We start from the raw sequence: 23533 nt of genomic DNA, 5'->3' as shown, positions 1-23533 counted from the left end.
TAAAAACATCTTCTTTGGCCTTCTGTATTTTTTTTTGTTGTTGTTGGGGGGGGGGGGGGGGTGCAGAAAAGCCATCATGCGCATGACGGGTAAGCAGTTGGTGAAGGCCAGTCGTGACGGTCAGGATTCGTGTTTGACGTTTCTATGAAAGACGACTCGTGGGAATGAATCAGTTGCATGACTTGCCTGCAACAAAAAATGAGACACGGCTTTCTGTGTCCAGAAACGTATTTTGAGGCTGATTTGAAAAAAATGGCTTTGTTTTTTTTCTCGCAAAGCCGGTTTTTCAAGTGCTTTCCTTTTTCTTCTGAAGATTGCACATGATGGATTTCTCCATACGCTTTTTTAGTTGATGGAATCAGCAATGGTGACGATATCGCCCATTCGCATTAAAATCAGGGCGGTCGGAGCGCACGTCGGCTTGACGTTGCGGAAACGGAAATAGACTTGCCGGGGTCTGTGAATGACATTGGAATATAAACTCCAAGACCCCCCCTTGCGGATGATGTAGTCGGCCCTGGATGTGATGTGGGCAATTGGAGACCACCTGGCACTCGTCATCCGTGTATGTAAATGTGGGATTAGTTTGAACTGTACATCGCTCGGGGACGGAAATAAGCTATATGCGGAAAACTGAGTGAAACCGATAAAAAAACCAAAGCTTGAACATTGTATTGCCACCGCACTATGATCCATCGCAACATCAATACTTTGTCCCGCTGGCGCGTGGATGAATGCGGACATTACCCAAACGGTTTTGTTTGTCGGCGTGTCGGTAGACGTTCCCTCCTTGCATATGGATATACGCCGGAGAGATATTCACGTGCATGTACGCTCCTGGCTAATTGCAGTTGATCTGACAGTTGACGGCTCAACGCCCACCAGCCACTCCCCCTCAAACTCACAAGCGCGCACGCCCACGCACAAACGCGGCCAATGCTCATTATTGCCGTCGGTCTGTGCCGTCTTCATGAGTGAGTCTGCAAACCTCGACACAACTGTCTCGCTCGAGCGTTGTTGCCCGTCGCTCTCTCACCCCCCCCCCCCCGCCATGTTTTTATTAACAAACACCATGTTGTGCTAATCTGCCATAAAGTAGCACCTCTCTTACGTGGGCTGCTAACAACATACACACAAGCCCCCTTCGCGCTCACACACGCACGTATGTCTCCAGGCCTTTGTGAGGCCAAACCTCGCCTTGTGACATTGTGGATTAGCATTCCGCACACTCTCTTGGCTGAACTCTGCCCCGTTGGTCCTAATCACCAGCAGTCTGGCCGCCCGCTGCCGCAGTCACACTCGCACACGATGCGGCAGCTCAATGAAACATACTGCCCTAGACAGACTGGGCCACGTGAACGTTCCCGGTGACCCATTTCCGCAGCCTCCGCATATTCCCCAGACCGTCGGTACTGTACACGTGACGCTTTCGCAGCAGACAACTTTATTGGAGCGGAAAGATGTTTGCGTAGCGCGCAGGCCGTTAAATACTACAACCGATACAAGTACAACAGCCATCAACACGCCCGACCCCAGATTCCAAGTTGGTGGTCAACAAATAACATTGCGCCATCCATAACCTGCGCCGTGACGCGGCCAAGCCAGTCAAATGGTTGAATGATTTGCCGTTTATGAACCGAGTAAGAGGGTGTGCGCCAGGCGGGAAAGCGGCGCGCAAGTTCAACGGACAACCCCGGCCGGGTATCGCAACTCGTCCCGCGTGACGCGGCACGGCCGCTCAAATGTTTAACGACTTCCCGTTTGTCATTCCTTTCGCAAGCGGAGTGAGACGCTACGTCCGATGCGGGCAAGCGGTGCGCTTTTCACATGACGCGCACGCAACCGGACTGCCACACAGACAAGCAAACAAGTTCCGAGGTCAAGCTCCTACTCCCTCACGCGTATCTGTACACACACGGTTATAAATACCCGCGCGGTCTTCCCGCTGAATGTATAATGTACGGACGCAATGTACTGTATATACACTCCGTAGACGTAACAGACACACGAAGAGCCGTCAAGTGGAAAGGAAGTATGTGCGCGTCGAGGACGGCGCTCTGCTGGTCAATTATAAATCATGCCCCACAACCACGAACTGGTGCAATTGTCACAACGACACATTATAATGCTGGAACTTAAACAATGATTAAGTCGCCATTTAGATACAGCTTTTGATGGCCTTGATTTGTGCGTGCTGAAACGGTAACCTGCTGGTAAAACCGTGTTCATAGATATCTTATCTCAGTAACAATAAAAAGAGAGCGCAGGCCTTGGGTTTGAACTTTCATCTGGCATCACACACGCAAGTGATGTACATCTCGGGTTGTTCACCTACGAAGGTCTCTGGGTGACGGTCAAATGGCCGCGTCACACCAAAATTGACCACTTCCTGTGGAAGGATAATGCCGTCTTCACGATATTGAAATCGTAGAAGTGCCTTGATATTGTCGTGGTTTTGTTTGGATATAAAATAACGAGCCATTATGGTTAAAATGGAGTTTTGGGTCGGTGTGTCGCTTAACGCGGCTCGTTCAGCGCTACAGCCCGCTCTCCGCTTCCTTGTGGGAGTATACAAGCACCCGGGGATGAGGACAAAATGGTGATCGTGTTGCTTTTAATTTAGTTACATAAGGGGCGAACGTAAATCGTCCGAAAAAAAAAAAAAAAAAGAAATCGGAGGACACATTTGTCATCGGCCCTTTGAAGCCGCCTTGCAGTCCGAGTCTCTCCCGGGCTTACGCATGTCTGGCATAGTTTCCCAATCGATCGGGCCAGTGGCACCCAAATAAATTGACATGGTGATTATGTTCTTTCTTGTTCAATCCAAATGATATACATAGGTCCCTTTTCCAGGGAGGGGCTTTTTTTTTATCGACTCCTGATAGACATGCCTACCAAAAACTGGCCTCAAAGGCTGAATTTTCATAACCACATACATTTTCACCGAAAGGACTCATGTTATCAAAATGTGACCTATTTCCTGCGGCATTTCAAGCATGTGATCTTTGGATTTTTTTTTTGTGTGGGTCTACTCATGATGAACAAACCCCGGAACATTTTATGATGCTCGGTGAAACTGGCTCGGGGGCAGAATTTTTCAAAGATTCATGACTAACGAGTACATTTCATATGACTCAGTGAAAGTCACAACAACACTCCCGCACCCAGAGCGTCTCTCCCTCCTGGCCCTTAGGGCCCATTCATGAGCTTGGCATTCATGAGGAGGTCAGCGCCGCAGACGTTTCTTTTTTTGTCAGAAAGAGGAAGTCAAACTTATTTGGGTGCGCTTTTTGCTGGAAGAGTCGCCCGCAGAGACGCGGTCACGCCCCGTCTGCTTCCACCACATCCTCCCGCAGTCCGTCGAGCCGTGTCAGACGCCGAGCTGTCGAAATACACGCTTCCTGTCTGAGCTGCTCGACAGCATCACGCACGGAAGACGCTTTTTTTTTTTCTTCACCCTAACCGATCTACAAGTTGCGTTGACACATCCTGTGATACACATCGAACATTTTAAAATGCTTTTTTGGGGGGGGGGGCTACACTGAATCACCTACAAACGGAAAGTTAAAGCTGCCTTTGAAGATGGATTACTGTGCGAAGGAAATACGCTTAGCCGATTGTTGTTCCGCTCAAGCCCCGCAGGTTTCGGTCGAGCCGGCTGTATTTCTAACCGTTGCCAACTGTTGGAACAAATCAATCAGAAAACCACGACAATGTCAGCATTAGCACCTGTGTTGAAAATGAAAAGAGGATATATTGTATTGATAACCGTTATAATAGTAACATCACATGTGCTCCGAAGTGGCGATTGGGAATCTCTGGCATGAGATTCGATATATTCACAGGATGTCATAAAAAAAAAAAGTTCGACATGATTTGATGACGTTTGAGAGTGATACGAGTTGATCATTCAAATCTGTTTATGTGGATGTTTATCATAAAGAACTCAATTCCATCAAATCACATTCTTCCAGGATTTTCAAACATATGAAATGTCTTTTATCCCTGAGCGCTGTTGCTTAATAACACTCGAAAAAATAGGCAACAACAACATGTCTTGCGTATTTAAAGATTGAATTCAAGATTTCAATAGAACAAAATATCTTATTTTTGTCGGGAAAAGACTCTGCCCAACCAATATTCCACAACACATGATAAGAAGCTCGGGTATCGGCCAGATCTACACACTTGCACGCTTACACTCGCTGTACCCATTTCGCAGGCCCGCGGTGTTGCCGGCGAGCTTGCGGAAAAAAAAAAAAAGCTAAGTCATGTGACGTTGGAGAAATGATTACAACTGCGGGAGGAAATGAAGCGTCTGTGAACGCTACCTTCCTATCAGGCACCAAAGTAGCTCAACTGCTGAATAGCTATCAGAGGTGTCGAAAATAGTGACTGTGTGAAATGTAGTGACAGTAAACCACAAAGCAGTGCTATCATGTCGCTACTGGCCAGCGCTGCTGGCCGTTTTTGGTTGTGAGCGTAACGTGACATACAGAGCGCAGGGTGTGAGCTCTCTTGTTTCAAGTGATGAAAACTGTCAAGCCACAATTGATTGCTCTACAATCGATGGATCGATGGATTCCTTGCGGTAATTTGTATCAATTAGAGTAGTCTGGTACCAACACGGCCGTATGTTTCTCGTTTACGAACGGATATCCGGTCGTATGGGTTTATAGTTCCCAAGCGTTGAGCCGGTCTGACACATAAATATCTCATCTGTCTGCTTTACACGTGGTGGTCCCACCTGCCCCTCCCAGACAGACACACAAGAGGTCTTAATCCAATAAGCCATTTAGCCACGGACCCGCAGCGGCATTTTGTTTTAACAGCCAAATCAATGAGAGCCCATGGGCAAAGTAAAGTGAGGCATTTAATGGTATGCACTTTTTGGGGGGGGGGGGGGGGGTTGGGGGACTTCATTAGCATATCAGTGGGATGTTTTTAAAAAATTGGCCAATATGTCTTTCTGTCGTACCTGCAAATTGGGATGATGTAATGTTGAAGGGAGCAAAGAAGAAGAAATGTGGCGTGTTTCACGTGAGGGGAAAAATACAAACAGGAAGCAAATTGACAGCAGACCGGTGAGACCGATGTCGTGCGACTCCATGTCTGGAAACCTCCTGCAACTACCCTCCCCCGACAAACACACACACAGATAAGGAGTGTTTCATCCCTGCCCGATTGATTTGGCTTCAGGCCCGCTGGCATGTTTTTGCGCCGCATGGACGCGCTGTCTATACCGGGGGAGGGAAATTCGAAAAACAAATGAAAGTTAACAGCAGCCTTGAACCAAAATGGCTGACTCGTGTCTTTTTGGGCACGGGTTCGTAAGACTTTTTTTGTGGGTCGCCTCAAAAACAGACATGTCGACCAGCCATTGCATGGTGCCAAGTGACATTGACTCTGGGGGCTCAATATTAAAACCATTCTGAGGGATGCTACCAAATGCAAATATTCATTAAAATGACGCTAAACGGTTGCTTCAAATCAAAATGGTAGATTTCCTGTTTTGTAACGACCCCGAAATGGCCGATTCAAGTGGATGCTTCAAAAAAAAATGGCCGACTTCCTATGTCTTTTCGCTCGAGGGTTCTTGAGGCTTGAATGTTGGCCTACTCATCACAGGCATCAGATAAGAAAAGCTTTATTTGTCTCACAATGGAGAAATTCCCAATTTACAGCAGCCAAATTAGGAAAGGGAGAAAGTAGTTGACAAAAAGTACAAAAATAAAAATAAGCATCTTAAAAACGGGTGAGTGGGGGGTGAGCCCAGGTTTTCGGGACGTCTATTCAATAGCCCGACAGCAGTCGGCATAATGACCAAACGAGTGCTGAATTAAAATAAAAAAACATTGCAGGGGAAAAGGCCTCGACATTTAACTCACAAAAGCGATAGAATTAGAATTGTTGCATCAAAGATTTGATACATTTCGTGTTGCTTTTGGAGGAAATGATCGTCAATGAGCCACACGTACACATTGCTCCCGCCAGCCATTTTTACAAGCCGACCTTGTGCAGCCTCGCTGTAACATGTGGGTGAAAGTGCCTTCGTTATAAATGGAACGGTGCGCGATGTCTTGCTACGCGGCGCTTCACTGCGGCAATTAGCTTTTTATTTTCCATGATCCTTCACATAAAAAAAAAAAAAAAGACTTGGCTCAATCAATTTTTTTTTCTATCTCCCTTTCTCACAGTTAAGGGGAGTCATAATGCTAGCTGTTAGCTCATGAATGGATCAATTGCCCGAGAATACACTTTGCTGGATGAACACACACACGCACACGTGCACACGCACGCACGCACACGCAGAGTAGGTGGCGGTATGAAGGTTAGATTGTGAAACGACGCGGACAAAAGAAGCAAATTCAGACAAACAACCATTCACACTCATCCGAGAAATGAAATCAGAACGTTTTTCTTGCAATGCTGTGACTTGTAAAAATGACATTGTTTTTCTTTTCTCGTGTTGCAACTATATTCGAATGTAATTGTGATTTTTTTGGGGGCGGGGGGAGGAGGGGAGTAAGATTACAACTTTATGCTTGCAAAATTGTTCCTTTTTTTTCTTCTTTAAGTCTTGTAATTCACCTGGCGTAACCCTGCAGAGAGAATGTGAAGAAGGAAGGCGCTGAAAGAAAGCCGCCACTCAGCTCCTTATAAAAGGACAAACAGGAAGCGTTAGGTCATGTCTCACTTTGCAGCTGCAGGAGGCTTGGCCGTGGCTATGAATTATGCCATTAACAACAAGAATTAAAACCCTGATCATGATGACAACATGTCCTAGTTATGATGAGCGTCTAGACCGCAGCGTGCACCAGGCGGTCATGTTTGTCATTCCTGCGAGTGACCCCCGCCCCCCCCCCAAAAAAAAAACAACAACAACAAAAAACAAAAGGGCCACAAATTGTGTCACATTATGCCCAAAACGGATCGATTTTTGCGAGTTTTAATCATAGCGTCGCTCACTGGGGTGAATTGCGACAAGTAGGTCGCGCTTTGTTTTCCGTCCGCCGCTTCGTTTGTTTTGGGTTTTATTGGACATTTGAAATAAATTTATGAACAGACGTGTCTCAAGGAATTGATTGTGGATTAATCACTTCTCGGAGCAACCACGTGGCCGCGACAACATCCACCGAGAGTGTCGATTGAACCACTTGAGAACACTTGTGGATTCATCGATTCGTCTTAAATGAAATGAAACGATCGTCCACAGCCAAGCGCGTTGGGCTTGTTTATGGACGAGCTGTCGGGGCGCTCACCTGCGCGCGACACAAAAACACACAGACGCATGTCATCGGCCATCGGTCAAGAGGAGGATGACGCAGTTGGAAAGACGGGCGCGCTTCATGAAAGAGGACGCGAAGAATGAGGCCAGTGGGCTCTTGTCTTGTCCACGACCGTACTCGTCATCTGGGCCAATGTAAGAGTGTGGAAGAGTAATGCAAGAGTCTGGAGACTCTCACTGCCAGAGGACACTTGTGAACTCAGAGAATAGAAGCAAAAAAAACAAAAAAACTCAGAGAGGATGAAACAAGAGAGAGCCTGGAGAGAAGCAAGAGAGAAAGAGAATGTGAGAGAGCGACGTTGCTAAGCAGAAGGCGAGCCAGCGCAGCTCTGCTTTCATGACACAAAATGGAGACGCTGCCCAATCCCCTTTTGCGTTTGTAGTTGCAATAAATACGAGTGGCCAGATAAAGGGCCAAATGTCCCATTTGCTAGTTTTTTCTTAGCAATACTTTTCATGGAATTTTTATCATATCATTTATATTGAACTCATTTCAAGTGTAAAAGAAATATCAAGCGTTCCGAGATACACACCGCAACGGTGCGTTGAGATACGAGTTTAATTCGGTCCTTGATCACATTCGTAACTCAAAACCCCCATTTCTCAAATGACCTCGCCCCATTAGAATGAACGGAGATCACAAACAACAAGTTTTTGGGATGTTTTGTCATGAGAAAAATGCCCCTGCAAAAACATACAGTAATGACATACTGTGTATGTGTGTGTACGTATATACATAGATGTTGTAGACAATTACGTTTTGGCACCCCGTCCACCCCACCACCCTCAGACATACAATGTATACTTAGCTTCCTGAGCAATGTTAAACGTGCGCGCTATGTTTTTCCGTGACGTTAGTGGTTGGCGTCATGTAATACTGTGACATTATGTTTTGGGGAGAGCGGGGAGGGGGTGAGGCAAAATAAATGCATCACAAAGAATGAAAGAAAGTGAGAGAGAGCGAGGGAGAGGGTGAGCGAGAGAATGTGTGCAGGCTCTCATCCATATTACATGCAATGCTTGTTTGAAGCCTCCACTGCTTTTCTCTCTCTCTACATGGCCAGCTTGGCTGTGCTAACCCCCCCCCCCCCCACCCCCACATGCCACCCCAGACCACCCAGCACCCCTCAGGACAGGCCTGTCTCTGTCACACTAGCACGCACGCACAGATCCACTGCCGCAAATCCAACTCATTCTCCTTCTAAAAAGAGCTCAAGGACCAACTACAATCACTTCCCGCGTGCTCATTTCAGTTTGCAGAATAAGAAAAGTCCAAAGGCACAATTGAGGGGGGGGATTACTGTACTTCTGGATCTCGGAGCCCGAATTAAATCGCAAAATGAAGAGATGTTGTCCTATTATGACGCAGAAGGATCAAGTGGTAGAAATTGTTCTTATATTACAAGAAGCAAAATGGATTCTTTGCAGAAAGGGTTTAATTTCATGGGAATCGTGTTGGACCAATACGAGAAACAAGTTGTAATATTATGAAAATAAGGTCATGACATTGGATGAAATGGAACAAAGTGCCAATAATGTGAGTGGGGAAACAGTTGAAAGAAGACATAAGTCCCAATATTACAGGAGAAAGCCAGAACTATGAGAGAAGTAAGTAGTTAGATTGCAAATCGGATCAGGAAAAAAAAGCATAAGATGAGATATTAGGCCTCATTTTATGAGAGTATCGTGAAAAAATAGTTTCAACTGACAATAACAAAGCTGTCATTTTACCCCAAAATAGATTATTAGGAAGGAAAAACGACACTTTATGGCAATAGACACATTTGCCGAAAAATATAAAAGTGGATCTTTCCAAGAAATAAGTTGAAAAAGATAAACTCCTGTTTCGCTGCCAGTCTCGTCACTTCCTCTGCGCACGTTGAGGCTTGTTGACTCTAAATGATTGAGTAAATGATTTGGAAAGGTGTCCCGGGGCCGCTTGTAAACACTGGCCTCTTAAAACATCCAATGCAAAAGTCCGTGCGTCTGCGTGTCTGAGTCACTTGCCGAAATGTCATCCGGGACTTGAGTCATCGGAGTCAACGCACCTGGGCGGAAGATCAAAGACGCACGCGAGGGGGATAATGATCAATCTTTGTCCACTCGTCTCGTCTCGTCCGTGACGAGTGGAAGACGAGACCGCAATGTGACAGGAAGCGAGTGCTCTTGTTCCTGTCATTTTTTTTTTGTCTGAAATGGTGCATCGCTGCGGGGTGTGTCTACACAGCTGCTTATCTTTCTGTGTGTGTGTGTGTGTGTGTGTGTCCTTAATGAGGGATGTTATCACGCTGAGGTCAGCGTCTAGCCTCGTTGTCCTTTTTACCGCCGATGACGAAGCAGCCGGGACGGGGGATGTGATTCATCCCAATGGATTTGACGGCCGTGACAAAATGGAAAACATCTGACATTCGCAAGCGCGCTTATCACGGCGGGCTGCTTAAAATGGCCGCCGCAGAGGGATGACGTCCCGAGCTAGAGGAAGTGAACTACGGTACACCTTGCCTTCTTACGCGACTTAATTGCCGCATCGGAGGCGTAACAGCGGAGGTGGTGCCCGTGCGGATTGCCTTATTGAGATAATAAGAAGCGCGGTGACATCGGTGTGACAACACAAAATGGGCAGTGAACGTCAGGTGATTAAAGCATTAAATTCTCCCGCACAGTAGTAGTGGTTGAGTCGACTTTACTCCGCCGCCCGCACGCTTAATGCTTGAAGCCGACCGTTTTCGGCATCTAGTTTCCCAGTCGTCCAAGTTATGCGTTTTCTGCCGCCGTCAGTCTTTAATGCTCTGTAGAGCAGAGAAATGTTTTGGCTAGCAAGGACACAGTGTTCACACATACGCAGCAGTGCTCAAAAAGATTTTTTTAAAAAAAGGTTGCGGTGTCTGAGAAAAGCGGTTCGCTTTGGCAATTCCGATACCCGCGACGTCTTAAAAGATCTACAAGAGCAGTACTTCAGGGCTGGCGGCGAGTAGCGATGGCAGCGGCGCAAAGTCAAGCTCCATCTTCATCGCCACAATGTTATGTCTACCGATGCACAGAAAACCGAAACCCGCACGGTTGTCGCAATACAGCGCTTAGCTGGCTTTTGTGTCAAAGCCACAGTGGAGTGATTTATGTCGTGTCACAGCTCGGATTGTCATTTTTCTGGATCTCTGCGTAAAAGGCGCTCCGGTGTCTCCCGGAAGGCTTGGCGCGTATACGCCGCCGCTACTCCCGCCTGCAGTGAGACGCCACGCAGGGGAGTCATCTGTCTCGGGCGGGGGAGAGCCACCAAAAGTCTTCTAGCTTCATTGCCCTGCGGGCTCCATGCCAGCTCATCTACATTCGTCCTGTAAATAGAGCTGTGCTTCCCCGTGGATCCTCTGCACCTCTTTCCATCGTAGATGCAAGAAACAGACCGTCCTCAAAAGTCGTTCGCCTCCGCATGCACTTCACGGTCAACGACATCCAAGCACCTCCAACTTTTAAAACACGATTTCTATTTAGAACGGATCATCATCATCCACTTTTAATATTATTGCAAACATCTTAAATAACTTTTTTTTTTTTTTTTTTTTACAAACTGTCTTCACATATTTCTAAGTAAGCAGTCAGTCACACCTTTGGTGAGATAAGGATTGACAGGCAGCGTGAGGGGAGTGCTGCTGGGTGTATTTTTCATGTTAATGGAGCAAAGGTGAAAACCAGAAAGAAGCAAGACAACCAGTCCAAAGAGAGTCAGTGTTCAGGCCTATTCCAGAAGATGCAAAATAGATGATAGGAATAAGTGGAGTGATGGGGATTCCCATCATGGTGAGGGCTGACTATTCTCCCTTGATTCGGGCTTGTTTGCGGCATGCATCATTTATGAGTGCGGCGGTCCAACGGGACTCGCGACACGCCTTTGATATCCGGCGCTCATCTCCCCCGTCCGCGGGGATCAAATATTAGAGAGGGACTCTTAAGTGGCCGTATGATGCGTCTACATGTGTGCGCGCCTATGGAAAAAGTGCCGTCTATGATCTCTGGCGTTTCCATCTTCATTAATCAGCGCTCCTGTCGGGCGGGGGAGGGGAGGGGAGGGGAGGGGGGAAGCGGGCCCGGACGAGTCTTTCAAATGCAAACGCTTGGGTTCCGATTAAAAAGGCAACCTGCGTTTGCGTCTCCCAGAGAGACCGGATAGACAACGCTTCACTTCCTTGTCAACAAATTGATTCATTATTGCAGAGACTCTGCGCCAAAACAAAGCGGACAAGAATGTGTTCCGGTTTTTTGTTTGTCGCTTGCTTCCTAAAAGTCCTCTCTGAACTCTTTGCCAATCAGGCGCCTTAATTTAGGCCGGAGAATCACACCAAGGCTGTATTTTTCCCATACGGGGGCAGCGATGTGATGCAAACATGGAACTGCCTTAGTCGAGCGCTAACCTATGCTAGCGCCGTACTCAAGTCATAATTAACAGATGGAAAGAAAAAAAAGCTTGCTGGCCATGAATGTAAAACAACCAAAAGAAAAACAGTATCTGTGGCAGCAACCCCGCGCGCCTTCTTTTGTTCTTTGCCTCGTAACTTCGCATGAGAGGACCGGCGTAAACCGTAGACATCAGCCTCCGATGAGCTAAAAAGACGGCAAACTGGATTCGGTTGTCACACTATTGCGAACGTGCGCGCGGGCAGCAGGTGCGGTCGTTTTAAAAGGCGGAACACATTTGGTTGCGTTTGTTTGGTCTGAAAGGCTGCGGCCGAGGCTCCGCTCTATCTGACCGACGGACCTCACGGACACTGTGGCCGAGTTTGCGGCAGAAGCCCCGACGTTATCGTCCCGCCTCATTCAAACAAGAATTCCCGTGAGATTCATTTGACGTTGACTCTTTTGCATCAGAATTGGACTCTGAGTAAATGGTGGTTTTCCATTGTCACATGAAGTCTGTTTCTAAAAAGAAAAAGCAACATTTTCTCCTCATATTCCGACTTCTTTAGGCATAGCATGTAGGCCTCATCATGATGTGAATTTGGCCTTCTTCCAAGCGGGCGGTCGAGCCGTTGCACTGCTGCCATCGACCCGATGGCGACATACCAGAAACATACCCCCCTGGCTCAGAGCCCACCCCGCCCCCCGACCTCGGAGGGGCCCCCTTTTACAAGAGCAAGCAAACACAGGCTGGGCTTGTTGTGCCTGGCTCTGCATGCAGACTGGAGGTTCTAAGAAGCTGCTGTGTATTCAGCATAAATGGATAATTGTTCTTTGGAAAATGACATGAAATATGTACGCGGCTATCCTGGGGAGGGGTTTTCAATTTGGGTTCAGGACAGAGGAAACCGGTGTGTGATTGGGGGGGCCGAAGGGGCTGTTCCAGGGAGGGTGAGCGGTTCAGCCGGGGTCTCGGGGAGGTGAATTTTCAACTGAGGGGAGGCGAGCCGAGGCTTGGCTGTTTTGACCACAAGTTCCAGCCGACACCGCGGGCCGTCTGGGGAGCGGCAATGAGGAGGTAGCGGCGAGGTGAACTCGATTGCATGGCGAGTCTCGACATGTAGCGCTTACGCAAACGCGACTTGCTTTCACTCGTCGTCCCTTTCCTCTTTCCTCTTGCGCCGCCATTCATCAAGACTGATCAATAGCCACGGGGTTCTCCACTCACCCGCCTCGCAGAGACACACATGCGCCCACTCTGATTACGTAACAGTCGACTATCGGCTCCTTTTGATGCTTATTTTGTGACTGTCGGCTGGCTGGAGTCTGGGGGGATGGGGGGGGGGGGGGGGGACTACAGCGGAAAAGTGTCTGGCACTATTGACTTGTTGATGTAGTCATTGATCATCTCCGAAAATTATACTTATCCCTGTCAAAAGAATAATAATAATAATAATAATTAATAAGTAAATAAGTCCTCCATAATATTATGGGAATTTCTTTCCCATCCTTCCAATTTAATTTTTTGAGTATTTTTTTTCCTGATGATCTATAATTACTGAATTATAAATAGTTCCCAGATCACGCATGATCAAAACGACTTTTATGTTTGCGTCCTTTCTGAGCATTATTGACCACAGCACACAGCATACAAACACTGAATAAGTTGAAAATATCGAGAGAAAAAAATCTGGAGCATTGTGCTCATTACAGATAAGACACCACTGAAAAGCTCCCCCCGCCCCAAACTTGCCACACGTCATACATTTTCATTTTGCAGCTGCTCTCTTGTGAACTACCTAAGGGAGATCTCTCAACAAACTCCGGAAGTCATCTGCCCTCACGTTGCAGTTGCATCGACCTTGCTAACATTCTTCCACTGCTTTGATGTGCCAATGGCAACGCTCGCCCTGCTCCTCACTTACGCCGCCAAGGTTCTCGGGACCACTGGCTTTGGCGGCTGCACAAGTAATGCATTTTAATGCTCATCCTACTCCCGAGCTCTTGCAAACCGAGAAGAAGCTCGTCCGCGATCTCACGATGACCGCCGGCTTTCTTATTGCTTCGGAAGTTACGAACCGCATTAGCGAGTGCATTCCGCAAGCTGCAGCCTCAACGGCGGTCGTTGTAGTCGCAAAGCGGTTGTCCCGAAGCAACGTTCTGATCTGAGGCCCAACAAATACAGTACGCTTGTTTTTTTCCTTTTCATAGCAGGATCCGAGAAAGGTGAAACTTATGTAGCTGAAGGAGTTTGATGATGAGGGATTTGTAGGGCGGTTCTTGAGCTGTTCTGTTTGCGGGCTCACGTGGGCGACAGCTGAAATGTCTGAGCGTGGAAGTCAAAACGGCGTAAATAGAGCTGGACGTGAGCATGGAACCAGAAAAGGAAGAAAATGACTGATTAGCACGTCTACGATCCGTTTAGATGGCGGGCGGGAGAGCGGGCTGCCTGCCGACAGATCGCCGCCGAGTGCGGCTACGTCAATGCAGTCGTGAAGTCACTGGCTTCCAAAGAGCAAATACACACATGCAGCTGTCTACTGTCTGTGCCGCAGACACTCAGTCAGGGGTGGGGGGCCGGGGTGTTCAGGGCAGACAAGATGGGGGCTGTTCTGTCTGTCTGACACTTGTGACTGAGCCACACACACACACACACACACATAATCCCCTCGCCACGATTATGTCGGCCGACTGAAAATATCAGGTCACGGCGTCTGACTCTGTTCAACAAAAACAAGGCGAACGTGACAAAACGGTCAAGAGTTTGCCACACAGGGAGGTGTACGATTGGCCTTGGCAGGAGGTCTGCACTAAATTGTGGCGCTGTTATGCTACAAAGTGTTACGGCCACAATGAAAAGGAGCAGATAAAAACATGGAAATCAATCAATTCGAGGTATTAGGACAGGAAAAATCTATCTAACCCTTTCATGCGCCGTGTAACCTGATAAGATGATAAGCTGTCGACTGATGTGACCACTGTCCCTCCCACTAGCGGTGCTGTTTGAAGAGCATTCGGGGGTGGGGGGGTGAACTGTATTTTTTTTTTTCAGACCAAACAACCTGAACAGGATATGGGACTGGTCGCTGGCAAAGAAAGTGACAAAGTTCCAGAAAGCCGCCCCTTTGTTTGAGTCTCTACTGCCTGTAAAAAGCCGCAGCGTGTGAATGTGGGCCAAAGGGAAAAGGGTTAGAGCAACACGCCAAAGCCCCCAAATAAGCCAGCGCGAAAAAGGACATGTTACTATAAGCTGCCTCGCTTCCACTAACATCCACTGGGATGTGGAAACTGTGAGTCACCGCCACGGAGGCGGCGGCAGCTGAGGCGGCGGCTGCGGGAGTCTGGAGCATGTTCGGCTTGAGAGACACGTCTGTCTGCCTCACTTCCTGTCCAGGCAAACGCGCACTTTCATCACACGCGCCAAACAGCTTACAAATGCCGCATCCGTTCTTTGAAGCACGACAGACATCCTTTTTTTTTTTTTAATTCCTATCCAGGAATCTGGGTCTGATCAAGAGCTGCTCAACATGGTGATTTCCAGCTCACATGTGGACCCAGGTGCCTCAGTTTACGGAGCACCTCCTCACCAACGCTCAGAATTGAACAAGTTACGAGTAGTCCAAGTTTGAGAATACATCATAGAGTGAGGGGAGAAAAATGAATGCTGTATTTTTCCCCTACGAAGAAAAAAAAAGGGGAAAAATCTTGCGAGGGTAAAGTTAATAAAGTCCGATTTTTATACTGTATAAACATATTTTGAAAATCAGGCCAATTTTTTTGCAAGCAGGTTTTCAACATATTAAAGTCCTACTTTTACGAGAAAGAAATCATCATTTTACCATCATAGTCCTATTTTATGAGAATTTGAAATAAGAATAAAGTCAGATTCCCGTGACCAATATTTGAGAAAAAAAACAGATTTTGACTACAAGAAAAAAAATGAGACTAAAGTTGGATTTTTAGGAGAATATTAGGAGAATCATTCAGTCCAATTTTGTAAGACTTTTACAGGAGAAAGTCATGAGGATAGTCCGATTTATTTTTCTCTCCCAGTAAATAAAGTCCTAGTTTTACGAGAAAAATAAGGCCTGAATTTTCAAGAATATAGTTTGATTTTCTGAGGATTTCTCATGAGAATAATGTCACAATCACGCCCGCAAGTAATATTTAGAAGAAAGTCTACGAGTAAAAACAATTGGAGAATAAAGTCGCATTTTAATGAGAACATGAAGACGATTTTTCCAAGAAGAAAATCAGAGCGAGAGAGGAAAGAGGCATTCCGCCGAGGGCCGACGACGTAGTGAGACCGGAGGCTCCAGAGAGGCGGCGAGCTGCGACGATGCGTCACGTCGCCTGCGGTTAACGGCACCTTGGCGACGGGGTTCGCGACATTGTCTGGCACGTTCATCTGCGAGGACCGCGCTTTGTGCGCTGACCTTTGTTCGGCTTCCGGAATATCTACTCGCAGCAGAGGACGAAGACAAATGGCAAGGCGGGACGGGAGACCGGTGGACCATAAATCACGACCGAAACAAGGAGTTTTCGAATCTATGCATGTACAAAAAGTGTGACAACACCTCTCACCTCACGTATGCAGTAAACCACGCGATGAACTAAATTGGGCAGCGGCGTATGATTATGTGGGTGGGAGGGGAAAAAGTGGGGAAAAAAAGGATGCTTATGTTTGACCCAACTTATTGTTTCATACAAATATTGACTGTAATTATGACTTGACTACTGCATTATCTTATGGCAGGCATGGGCTGGTGTCAGATTTGGACAATATGATAACAGTCAGCAAAAATATTGCGGGTTCAATGTATCGCGGGGTGACAAATAATTATTGAGAATATATTAGTCTGAATGCGCTAGACAGGCACATTCGGTCAAGGGAAAGAAACAACTGAAATCTTATGAATGCAACCAAAGTGTCATCTCGGAATATGAGTAGCCACTTCCCCGCTTATCTCCCTTTTGTGAACAGAGTCGCAACCAATTGTTCTGTTAGCCAAGCGAGTTAGCCAGTTAGCTACCTCGGTAGCTAGTCTATCGTTTTCATTTGACCATTTGGCGACAGGTTAACTGTTTGTTTCCTGACAGCATGATATAATACAATGTCATATACTAACAGTACCTTGAATTAATCGAAAAATGGCACGCTCAAAAACATAACATTGCCTCCAATACAGCACTTGCAGTCATTCTTTGGAAACACTTTTGGGAGATTGTTCCTTTATCAAGCCGTGCTACCCGAAAAGCTGATTTTTTTGGTTTTACGTCGGTCGGGCGAGGGGCCGGCCTGACCAACAACGGGAGGGCGAGGTGTCGTGATAACTCCACATTTTTAGCAATTTTGAATCTGGGACTTTTAAAAGCCCCAGCGGAATGAATTGCCAATCTTTCAGCGCAAAGCAACGGGTGCATTGAAATCTAAGAGCAAGTGAGGCCGGCTCTCATTTTGAAACACGTGCATCCGTCTGGGACAGTACACGGCCAACAGTGTATTCAGCGGTGGTCTTTGGTTCCGGCCTTGCGGTTTATGGGGTTCATGTATTGACCTTTTGTTCAATGACATTCCCAGTGACCCCCAGGTGACCCGAGGGGGGACAAATGATGCACTTCCCCTTCAGCTGTGGCCAGCTGGCCTCACCTCGTCTGTCTGATGAGGCCGGCCACCTGTCCCTGATCTCTCTCACTAATACACACAAACAAACACGCAGTAGGTCAACGGTGGTTTAAGAAAACACACCGGGCGCGATGTAGTCTAATCCAGTTGATCGTTACGTGACAACGTGGACGTGTCTTTTGAGTCAACAACAAAGAAATAAAATGTCATCATATTGCAACTTCTTAGAAAATGACACGTGGCCACTTTCTCTCTAGTAAAATGCAGACTTTTTGTGTGACAAAATGTGCATTCAATGAAAATCTCTCTTTCTAGGAATATGCGAGTGTACTAGCGAAGATGACGAAACATCGGAATGCGTTCCTGAAAAATGCATCTCGTCTCAAACCCAACCTTTTGAGGTTACGTTTTGATGAAAGATTGCTTCCCTCCTGAAAAATCCATTTTTCTCAAAGTCATCCAGCCTGGCCAACGAGCACACAACATGAGAAGGGCTCTGGTGTCGTCGGACGCGGCAAGTACAACGGCATGGAGCCGAACAGGACCAATTTGACAGTTCGCCTCCTTTCGGAGCACAACGACGGCAAGTCACGCTGGACGGCACGGCAAGGCGCGGCGCACGAGCGAGGACTCACCCGGTCGAGAGCCCTCTTGAGCCGGTAGTGGAACTTGCCCTTGACCTGGTCCAGCAGCCGCTTGAGCTCGGCCTCCTCGGGCGAACCCTGATACTTCCTGCCCAGCTGCAGGTAGCAGGGCCACTTGGCCGAGTCGAATCCCCAGTGGCAGGTCCTCTTGTCGGGCGACTTGTGCGAATGCATGACGAACTCCTGCGGCGAGAAGAGCAGGTGGCACTCCACGCACTGGACGCAGGGCGCCTCGGGCCGCGCGTAGAACTGCGGCAGGAACAGGCCCTGGCACTTGCCCAGGCATCGGTGCTCCACCCGGAAGCCGGCCTCGCTTTCTTTCAGCGGGCCCCGGCCCGACGGCTTGGCGCCGGGGCGCAGCAGCGCATTGCACAGCCGCTGCGCGTCCGTCAGCGTGATGAGGCCGCAGGACGGCGCGTTGAAGGGCAGGATGCCCAGCACCTTGAGGATGTGCAGCTGCTCGGCGTCGCAGCGCGAGCAGTACACGTAGAGCTCGTCGCACACCGTGTTGATCTGCTGCAGCGAGAAGTCGCGCAGCACCGAGTTGAGCACCTGCGGCAGGCACAGCCGCTTCTCGCCGCCAACCACGAAGCAGGAGATGGACTCGCCCTCCAGCAGCGAGTGGGTGAGCTCCGTGGAGCTGTCGCAGGGGACCAGCAGAGGGCCGCCTCCCAGGACGGGCGGGGAGGGCGGCGGGGGCGTGCCGGCGCGGGAAGGCTCCGGGCCGCCGCGCGCCGAGAAGGCGGCTGGCCCCCCGAGGGAGCTCTGGCTGCTCAGCGTGAACTGGGCCAGCGTGTGTTTGAGCCCCGGGCTCAGGTCCAGCGCTTTGGCCGAGGCGGCCGCGTGCAACTCGCCGTCCGTGTCCGTGTCCGCGTCGCGGCAGTGAAGCTGCTGCTGCTGCGGCTCGTCCACGTGCTCCCACTTCACCTTAGCCGCCTTATGGAAGGACTCCAAGCCGCGGCGCTTCAGCTTGATCTCGGCCATCACTCGCTTCTTGATGGGCGCGTCCTCCAGACGCTCACGGTACAGGCGCTTCATGCCGCCTTTGAAGGAGCTCAGGCCTTTGAAGGGGCTCTTCAAGCTGGTCTGGGTGCTGGCCATGTCTGAGCGCTCTCTTATTGTTCTGCTATCTTCCGGTTCGGCTTTTTTTTTTTTTAATAACTCCTTTGGTTTGTCCCGTGGGCTTTTTTTTAAATGATGCTGATTCTTGAGTCGATGGAGACAAGCATGATGGAGAATTTTCGATGTTCCGAGATGCTTCCTGGTGATTCAAAAAGAGTACGAAAAAAAAAAAGTTAACAGAGGAAAATCAAAAATACTGTATATATACCTCAACAGACAAAAAAATCAACATTATTCCAAAAATAGCAACCTTTGGATGAGCATGATGTCTTTGGACCACAGTAACTACTGTCAAAATTTAGTCACGGGAGTCAAAGGTAGACCCGGTTTGTACTTTGTAAGAAGTCCAAGAACTTTTTGGGGTAGATCGGATTGACTTTTTTTCTTTTTAAGTCACATGGAATTGCCTTTTTCCCCTCAGAAAATTGCAGCATTGATGAGGTCAATGGCTGTTTGCGTGCACCACTGAGCCAAATGGCCATTAGCATAGTTCACACAAACATCTCTTGGGGCACTTGTAATTGAACCCAGGGTGGGATGTTTGTGTGTGGTGGTGAGGGGTGAAATTTGCATCGGATATTTCACTTTTTCTCCCCGGCGAGCGAGCAAGTGAGAATCCCGACAAGCAAATCCAGCGGACCAGATACGACCGGCGCCACTGCCATTATATAAGTTCATGCTGGCCCGCAATGCTCCGAACATTTGCACATTGCAAGTGAAAATGCTTCTCCATTAAATGTAAAGAAAAAAAACCCCATACTGTGCTTTTTACCCCATGCTGGCTCCATCAAGCGCATGAATAACACTCCGTGAAAGTCTTAACAGAACCCCTCCAGCCCCTCCCTCACAGCTTGGCATACAACAGCCCGTTTTAAAGCAGGATTTACCATGTGGAAGACGCTAAACAGCACTTGCAGTATCTATGCGCGTCACATCGGCTTGACTACACAATACGCCATGAGTCAGAATTTTACTAGGCACAGAATTTTAAAGTACACCTTTCTTGAAGATTCAATTGAAATGAATTGCACTTCAAAGTTCAATAACTGGGCTGCTTCCTACTGCTTTCTACTGTGTCTGGTTTTAAATGCACTTGCGAACTTTTGAAGGCTTCACTTAATTCTTGCCATCAGTTGATATTGTCATTCACTCTAATATATTTGATGAAATGTCATGTTTTACATCCATTTTATTTTCTGTTGGCTTTCAAAACTTAGCTTGTAGCAGACGTGTGCACATTTTCAGCATGACGTCTCTGATCCACTGGTGAAAGGACACTTTGATCCTCTCCTCTTTCATCTACAACTGCTTCAGACAACATAGTGTATGCAGAAAAGTGGTGAAGATTGCACGACTGTCTGTGTCCTATGTGTTGTGTTGTGTTATTTTTGTTATTTTGACCTCAAAATGGCGCCGTGAGAGTGGCTGCCTTTTCAGCAGCTCCTATATTTTGTTGTTCTACTTCTTCCTTTCATAACTTTGCTGCTGTGAATTGGGAATTTCTCCATTGCGAGACTAATAAAGTTTTCTTATCTTATCTTATCTTATTTGAGTGAATCTTCTGCGTACCACTAGAGGGAGCCCTAGTCAGCGATTCTCTCCAGCATAGCGTACTTGAACACATCTGGTTAGTTCTAACGGGTCATACTTGTTCAACAAATGCTTGCTTTTCAGGAGAATTACGTTTTGTTTTCTTTGACAAAAAGGTATGTTCCAACGATTCTTAGATGAATAATATGACATGAAAACAACAAATTACAAATGTAGGGAATAATTTGGAAGGTTAAAATAATACACCATGGAGATGCTAAATATGAAATTATCACTGCAACTTATTAGATCCTGAATATACAGTATGGGGCCAGTGCCGGTTCTGACAGGGCCACCACATTTTGGTAAAGAGTCGGAATTTGGGAGTTCGAGGGAATAAAATGGTGTTTCTTTGAGAAAAAAGTTCAAGGAAAAAGTTGCATTTTTAGAGAGACTAAAGTTGTATTATTCAGAGTAAAAAAAGTGTGAAGATTCTAATTGTGGTAGCATCATCTTGGTAACTTTCAATTCCCCACCAAACCATTTGTTTCAGGACAAAAGAAACAAGAAACCCCCACAAGCTATAATGGCTTTTCTCAGCTCTGGTGAGGGTGCCTGAATGCAACACAGGCCGGAGTGTGATTGCCAAACGTTTGCGTCCAGGACCAAGGCAATGAGGCGCAGTCAGAGTTTGTGAATTGTGCTTGTACAAACCAAGAAATATACTCCTCCCTCAAATATATGCCTAGCTTTTGTCTTTCAAAAGAGAGAGACAACGTTAAATACGATTAGCATTCCAGTCGACTTTGACATGCGTTTGCGCCACAATGTTGTGTGTGCAACGCCACGTATTTGTTTTCTAGTCTAACTCAGATCTTATGTCTAATATCTCCATTAGCGTTCCAGTCGACTCTGACGTAGTCACTCCACAATGTTGCGTCCAACCATGTTTATGCTACAGAGAGCTACGCCACTTGTTTTATTTTGTTTTTTACCTAGTATGCTTTGGGTCTTTTCACACCAATTAGCCTTTCAGGTGTCTCTGACACATGGACGCACAGAAAATTGTGGTGTGACCACATTTCCAGTCAGGTGACTTATTAGCTCGATTCAGTCTCCCTCGGATCTTATGTTGTACGGTGTCTTTCGTTCTTCTGATGCTGATACAAGGTCACTCACAGTACTGTGTGCACCCATGTCATTTCAGACCGTTTCACTGCCTTTCTGTCCTTTATTTGCATGGCAAATTGCAACACAATGCTCATATTTGACAATATTTATGATTTTAACATTGTTATTATTTAATTTTAAGGCCACAGATCAAGAGAATGTGTCCTTTAAAATCATATTCACTGTGTTTTTGGTTCTACGTTGATACTACGTTGAGTGTGAAATTGAAATGGAAAAGCCAGTGCTGTCAGACCAATGGGCATGTGCATGCCTCGGCACATTTTTCATGGAGCATTCCCCTCGACTGGCGCACTGCTTCTGCGCAAAAGCCCGACCTTGATTCCGCAGCCTGGTTGATGTTTGCGGGCGTTTTCATGTCATAAAGCACCGCGAACACATGTCAACACGAGCTTCGCGGCGGGGTAATGAGTTTTGCTCCACGGGAGAGGCGGTGAGAGGCAAGTATCCCGTAAACAGCAGCGTTTTGGGGATCATCCAATAGCGACCAACCCAAGTCCGAGGAACCGCTCTTAGCTGCTGCAAGGACGCCGCATAGAAAAGCTCCTTCTCCAGTCTTCCCCCCTCCCTCCTCCCGCCTCGACTGCGCTGCGCTGGTATGCAGACAGCGCCGATAATGACATTCACTGTCTGCACTGCCCAGTCTCGACTGGGGAGAGCCGCCGCGGCCACCGCGACCACTACTACAACAGCCAACGCTGTGCGGTCCGGTCCGGGCTTCACTCTGAGCGGGGTGCCCCCACAAGTGTGTCACTGCGGTCTACTTCGCGATACGTTCAACGATAAAAATATATATTTCATCATAATCCTCATTTGAATTCATGTCAGGCTTGCGTTCAACACGCGAGGGACGGTTGATAAAAGTAACCGAAAAAGAGAAAAAAGGATCAAAACGAAACCGGAGGCTAATTTATGCGATGAAAATGCTAGTTAGCTAGCCATGTACAACACTCGGCTCAGCCTAAAAAAAAAACACAGCAAAAGTGGGTTCTAACAAGACGGCTACGCGGTAGTTAGGGCGGCGGAGGGGAGGCGGAAGGTGGGGGACTCAAGAAGCCCTGCGCTGTCTCGCCAATTCGGCCGACCACGAGTACGACAACGAACACCGTGGTGTGTTCTCCTTAGGTCCAGCGGAGAACGGCCGTTTCGCTCACCTCCCCCAGACGGAGAGCGAGCGACACGGCGGGCAACGCCGAGCAAGCTTCAGCCGACATCATATCCCACCGACTCTTGCCCGTTCGTAGTCAAACAAATCAATGCGACACTCACTCCGACAAGTATATTGTTCGACAAACGGGAATACAACAAAAACATGCAGTAAAAAAAAAATTACTGAAGCACTTGCCTCCGTCTGCTTGGACCTCACTCGCCGGGGGTCTTCTCCGTACTGGAAAAGCCTCGCGGCGGCGGCAGAGCGTCAACAAGATGAGGCTACACCACCACTACAGCCCTGTGACGTCACGCCACATCGAGGACGAGAGGCGGAGACGTCATCACGTCTACAGGAAACGATGCGGGGGTGTCTCTCTCTCGCGCACTCTGTCTGTGTGTGTGTGTGTGTGTGTGTGCGCGCGCGTGTGCGTGTGTGCGCGCGCGTGTGCGTGTGTGTGTGTCTGCCATTTCCTCCTGACTGCACTTAGGAGACAGGCTTAACACCGGCGGGACGACAGTATTTAAAGGGGAAACGTTGTTCGCCAATCGGTTTTCGGTCGTGTCATTTTGGTTACAATGTGCATTTGGGAGCAG

The 23533-nt window shown here is 47.7% G+C and overlaps 1 protein-coding gene across 2 annotated transcripts in view; it reads right to left on the bottom strand.

The window, feature by feature from the left end:
- Nucleotides 1-23278, bottom strand: part of skila (SKI-like proto-oncogene a) — a 33183-nt gene extending 9905 nt beyond the window's left edge. For both annotated transcript variants that reach the window (XM_086129342.1, XM_086129343.1), the window contains exons 1-2: nucleotides 23129-23278; nucleotides 17939-19204 (exon numbers count right to left, since the gene is read on the bottom strand). In XM_086129342.1, the coding sequence (XP_085985468.1) occupies nucleotides 17939-19048 (1110 nt within the window). In that variant the 5' untranslated portion in view covers nucleotides 19049-19204; nucleotides 23129-23278. The remainder of the gene's footprint in view (nucleotides 1-17938; nucleotides 19205-23128) is intronic.
- Between the last annotated feature and the right edge of the window lie 255 nt (nucleotides 23279-23533).

Source organism: Hippocampus guttulatus, chromosome 14 (genome assembly GCF_054856545.1).
Source record: "Hippocampus guttulatus isolate MCC_2025c chromosome 14, RoL_Hgut_1.0, whole genome shotgun sequence".
Taxonomy (NCBI): domain Eukaryota; kingdom Metazoa; phylum Chordata; class Actinopteri; order Syngnathiformes; family Syngnathidae; genus Hippocampus; species Hippocampus guttulatus.
The sequence above is the reverse complement of the archived record's forward strand: the minus strand, read 5'-3'. Positions and strand labels throughout refer to the sequence as shown.